The following is a 5,492-nucleotide window of genomic DNA, read 5'->3' as shown; positions in this document are numbered from 1 at the left end:
AAAAAAAAAAAAAAAAAAAAAAATTAACGGTTGCTATAAAAAAAAAAAGCCCACAAAATAAAAAAACAACCAGAAATTTATCATTTCATAATTCTGGAGGCCGAAGTCCAAAATCAAAGTGTAAGCAGGGTGACTTTCTTCTGAAGGCTCGTAGGGAAGGTCTGTCTGTTCCTGACTTTCTCCTGACTTCTGATGATGGCCAACAGACCTTGGTATAGCTTGGCCTGTAGACATAGCACTGCAATCCCTGCCTCTGTCATCACATGGTGTTTTCCCCATGTGCCTCTGTGTCTTTCAGTAGTTGTCTTATAGAGAAGCCATCACTAGAATTTCGAGCCCAACTCTAATCCACTAGGACTATCACCTTAATAATATCTGGCCAGGCATGGTGGCTCATGCCTGTAAACCCAGCAGTCTGTGAGGCTGAGATGGGTGAATTGCTAGATGTCTGAGGTTTGAGACCAGCCTGAGCAAGAGCAAGACCCTGTCTCTAAAAAATAGCTGGGCATTATGGTCAGTGCCTATAGTCCAGCCACTTGGGAGGCTAAGACGAGGAGTACTTGAGCCCAAGAGTTGAAGGTTACTGTGAGTTATGATACTACAACACTCTACTAAGAGTGGCAAAGTGAGACTCTTTCTCAAAACCCCCGAAAAACCTAATTATATCTGCAGATACCCTATTTCCTATTTCCAAATAAGATCACTTTCCAAGATTCTGGATGGATGTGAATTTTTGGAGGAAGGGCAATATTCAATCTAGTTTTTTTTTTTTGAGACAGTCTCACTATGCCATCCTTGGTATAGTGCTATGGTGTCATAGCTCACAGCAACCTCAAACTCTTGGACTTGAGCAATTCTCTTGCCTCAGCCTCCCAAGTAGCTGGGACTATAGGCATCTGCCAGCTATTTTTTTGTTGTAGTTGCCATTGTTGTTTAGCTGGCCGGGCAGGGTTCAACCCGCCAGCCTTGGTGTATGTGGCTGACACTATAAACACTATGCCTTGGGTGCTGAGCCTCTAGTACTGTTTTGTTAGCTCCATTTTATGGAAGTAGAAATGGAGACACAGAGAGGCTGGGTAACTTGGCCAGGATCGCACAGCTAATGAGATCTGAGCACATGGCAGAGCCTGAGTTTGAAACCTGGACAGTGTATTTAGAAACCTCATGTTCTTTTTTTTTTTTTTTTTTTTGAGACAGAGCCTCAAGCTGTGCCCCTGGGTAGAGTGCCGTAGCATTACAGCTCACAGCAACCTCCAACTCCTGGGCTCAAGCTCCGCCTCCCAAGTAGCTGGGACCACAGGTGCCCGCCACAACGCCTGGCCATTTTTTGGTTGCAGCCATCATCGTTGTTTGGTGGGTCCGGGCTGGGGATTCGAACCCACCACCTTAGGTGTACGTGGCTGGCGCCTTAGCTGGTTGAGCTATAGGTGCCGAGCCAAACCTCATGTTCTTGACCATGTAGGTGTATTGCTTTCCATGTTAAGTTCATTTCATGTGTGGTTCCTTATTTACTTATTCCTCCAAGATCTTGGGATTGTGGAGGACTTGGAAGAGGTGGGTTAAAGCTGCTGTTGTGTAACCTTTATAAGCCCTTTTGAACAAAGAGAAGAAGGTGTGTTAAGGGGCAAGACCTGTCTCAGGGACCAAGAAAGTGAGACCAGGACATGAGACTTAGGACAGGGAGAGGCTGAGGATTCCCCTGGCCAAGTGCAGGGCCAAAGGCCTGCCATTTAGATATTAAAATTAGGCTCAGTGCCTGTAGTTCAACAGCTAGGGCCCCGGCCACATACACCCAGGTTGGTGGGTTTGAACCCAGCCCAGACCTGCCAAACAACAATGATAACTATAACAAAAAAACAGCGAGATGTTATAGCAGGCACCTGTAGTCCCAGCTACTTGGGAGGCTGAGGTAAGAGAATGGCTTGAGCCCAAGAGTTTGAGGTTGCTGTGAGCTGTGATGTCACGGCACTATGCTGAGGGCGACATAGTGAGACTCTGTCTCAAAAAAAAAAGATATTAAAATTAGGGGCTGAACATAGGAGCAGGAGCTGAGAGATCACCTACGTTTCCCTAGGCCACCCGTGACCTTGCCCAGTATGATGCAGCCCATCACGAAGAGTTCAAACGCTATGAGATGCTTAAGGAGCATGAGAGACGCCGTTACCTGGAGTCACTGGGAGAAGAGCAGCGAAAGGAGGCAGAGAGGAAGCTTGAAGAACAACAGCGCCGGCACCGAGAGCACCCCAAAGTCAATGTGCCTGTAAGGACCCCCATTTGTGCCCACCCACTCCCTACCGTGTATGTCTAGCACCATAAGAAAGTGGTTGAAGAGGGCACAGTGGCTCATGCCCAGCACTCTGGTAGGCCAAGGCAGGTGGATTGCCTGAGCTCATGGGTTCAAGACCAGCCTGAGCAAGATCAAGACCCTGTCTCTAAAACTAACCAGGTGTTGTAGCGGGTGCCTATAGTCCCGGCTACTTGGGAGGCTGAGACTAGAGAATCATTTGAGCCCAAGAATTTGAGGTTGCTGTAAGCTATAATGCCATGCTACGGTACTCTACTGAGGGCAACAAAGTAAGACTGTCTCCAAAAAAAGAACTTCAACTCCCAAGAGCCCCTGGGGCAAAAACTCCCTATGTCCCTGTTATTATACCACAGTACCTCAGGGACCTCTGGGATTTGTAGTTTTCTTAGTTTCCTTTGGGGGTGATATTTGTTGGTTGGGGGGTAAAGGGTTCTCTGGCTTTATAATGTGGCATCCAGACTTCTTGCTCATAAGTTCTGGACTCTCCTTTCCACAGGGCAGCCAAGCCCAGTTGAAGGAGGTATGGGAGGAACTAGATGGATTGGACCCCAACAGGTTTAACCCCAAGACCTTCTTCCTAATGCATGGTAAGGGGGAGAGGGAGTCCTCAACCCTGAGTCTGTGACCTTTCTGGGGCCTGAATGCTAAGAAGAGTCTGCTGACCCCAGTAGGGCTTAGTTAAGCCCAAGCGGCCTGAGCCCATCTTCCCCGGTTGACCAGAAGGCCCTGCACCTCCCTGTTGCTAAAGTTGAGCTCTTCATGGAAGAATGGGTTCTCTAAGTTCTACAGACCAGCTGGTGTCCACTAATAGCAAACCAGACTTGGCTAGGCCTGGGTTCCCCTACTAAGCAGCCTAGAACTTATAGGAGCCACTCACTAAGGATGGGTCACTCTCTAGTAACCAGGCCTCTAGAAGCCTGGAATGCCCCTCTGTGTGGGGGATCAGAGACACATCCCCCTTTAATTAATTCCTTCCTGCCTAGGAGTGTGATCTGGGGTTGCCAGGCCACCTAGGGTATGCTGAGGACCCTGACCCAGAAGCTGCAACCTATCAGTAGAGCTTAGCAAGCCCTGATTGATTCATTCTGCAAATGTTTACTAAGCTCCTTCCGAGGACCACTTTGGGTTTTTTTTTCCTTTTATTAAGTCACATATGAGTAGATCATGAATATATTTATGCTTTTGTGGGTACAATGTGTTGATTTTTTTAATACAATTTGAAATGGTTACATAAAACTAATTAATATAGCTTTCACCTCATTAATTACTGTGTTAAGACATTTATGTTCAGGCTCGGCGCCTGTGGCTCAAGCAGCTAAGGCGCCAGCCACGTACACCCAAGGTGGCGGGTTCAAATCCCCAGCCCGGGCCCACCAAACAACAATGATGGCTGCAACCAAAAAATGGCCGGGCACTGTGGCGGGTGCCTGTGGTCCCAGCTACTTGGGAGGCTGAGGCAGGAGACTCGCTTGAGCCCAGGAGTTGGAGGTTGCTGTGAGCTGTGATGCCATGGCACTCTACCCAGGGGGATAGCTTGAGGCTCTGTCTCAAAAAAGAAAAGACATTTATGTTCCATCTCGGCGCCTGTGGCTCAAGCAGCTAAGGCGCCAGCCACGTACACCCAAGGTGGCGGGTTCAAATCCCCAGCCCGGGCCCACCAAACAACAATGATGGCTGGGGCGCCTGTGGTCCCAGCTACTTGGGAGGCTGAGGCAGGAGACTCGCTTGAGCCCAGGAGTTGGAGGTTGCTGTGAGCGTGATGCCACGGCACTCTACCCAGGGGGATAGCTTGAGGCTCTGTCTCAAAAAAGAAAAGACATTTATGTTCCATACTTGGTAGTTAAGGACCACTTTGTCAAGACCCTGTGGATACAACTATGGGCAAAACAAAGCCCTTCCCCTCAGTGCCACTGATGAAGCAAACAGATCATACTATGTTTTAGGCCAGGTGCACACCTGTTATCCCAGCCCTCTGGAGGGCCAAGAGCTTACAAGTTTGAGATCAGCCTAAGCAAGAGTAAGACCCTGTCTCTCAAAATACCCAGGTGTTGTGGTAGACACCTGTAGTCCCAGCTACTTGGGTACTTGGGAGAATGAGGCAAGACAATTGCTTAAGCCCAAGAGTTTGAGGTTGCTGTGAGCTATGATACCATAGCACAAGGGTAACAAAGTGAGACTCTTGTTTCAAAAAAAAAAAAATTGCCATGCTGTGTTTTAGGGACTCCTAAGAGACCAATGAATGGGAGACATACTAGTATTTTACATAAATTGCTAAATTAATCTGACACACTATTGATGATAAGATGCATGTCAATGGGATGATTAAAATACAGAAGAGAGGGTGGTGCCTGTGGCTCAGTGAGTAGGGCGCCAGCCCCATATACCGAGGGTGGCGGGTTCAAACCCAGCCCCAGCCAAACTGCAACAAAAAAATAGCTGGGTATTGTAGCGGGTCCCTGTAGTCCCAGCTACTCAGGAGGCTGAGACAAGAGAATCACCTAAGCCCAAGTGAGCTAAGTGCTGTGAGCTGTGACCACCTAAGTGCTGTGAGCTGTGACGCCATAGCACTCTACCAAGGGCAATGGAGACTCTGTCTCTAAAAACCAAATAAACAAAAAAATACAGAAGAGAAAAAAACATACATCTTAGAATCAATGAAGAAGATTCTATAGGAGAGTCTCAGGCTATGATATATACCACGGAAAAGAAGACACTGGATTGAGGGGCCAGAGTAGCGATTTAGGTAGCGTGATCGGGAAAGGTATTCCTAAACCAATACTGTTCAAACAACATTTTATAGTGATGGAAACATCCTATGTCTGTCTTATCTTCTCTAGTAGCCAGCAGCCCCATGCAGCTGTTGAGGTCCTAAAATGTGGTTTATATGGCTCAGGAACTAAATATTATTATTATTTTTTTTTTTTTTTTTGGTAAATTAAATGTTTGTATGTGTGTGTGTGTGTGTTTGACAGTTTTACTCTGTTGCCCAAGGATAGAGTGCCATGGCTTCATAGCTCACAACAACTTCACACTCCTGGACTCAAGCGATCCTCTTGCCTCAGCCTCCTGAGTAGCTGGGACTATAGGCATCCATCACAATGCCCAGCTATTTTACCTATTTTTTTTTTTTCAGTAGAGCTGTGTCGCTCTTGCTTACGTTGGTCTCGAACTCTTTTTTTTTTTTTTT

General features: G+C 47.2%; 1 protein-coding gene across 2 annotated transcripts in view; it reads left to right on the top strand.

Annotated features, from left to right (window-relative positions):
• Positions 1-5,492, top strand: part of NUCB1 (nucleobindin 1) — a 31,367-nt gene that overhangs the window by 20,785 nt on the left and 5,090 nt on the right. For both annotated transcript variants that reach the window (XM_003801511.2, XM_023507886.1), the window contains exons 6-7: positions 2,075-2,260; positions 2,802-2,892. In XM_003801511.2, coding sequence (XP_003801559.1) covers positions 2,075-2,260; positions 2,802-2,892 — 277 coding nt within the window. The remainder of the gene's footprint in view (positions 1-2,074; positions 2,261-2,801; positions 2,893-5,492) is intronic.

Source organism: Otolemur garnettii, unplaced genomic scaffold (assembly GCF_000181295.1).
Source record: "Otolemur garnettii isolate 467f Iridium unplaced genomic scaffold, OtoGar3 scaffold00211, whole genome shotgun sequence".
NCBI classification, from domain to species: domain Eukaryota; kingdom Metazoa; phylum Chordata; class Mammalia; order Primates; family Galagidae; genus Otolemur; species Otolemur garnettii.
The sequence above is the reverse complement of the archived record's forward strand: the minus strand, read 5'-3'. Positions and strand labels throughout refer to the sequence as shown.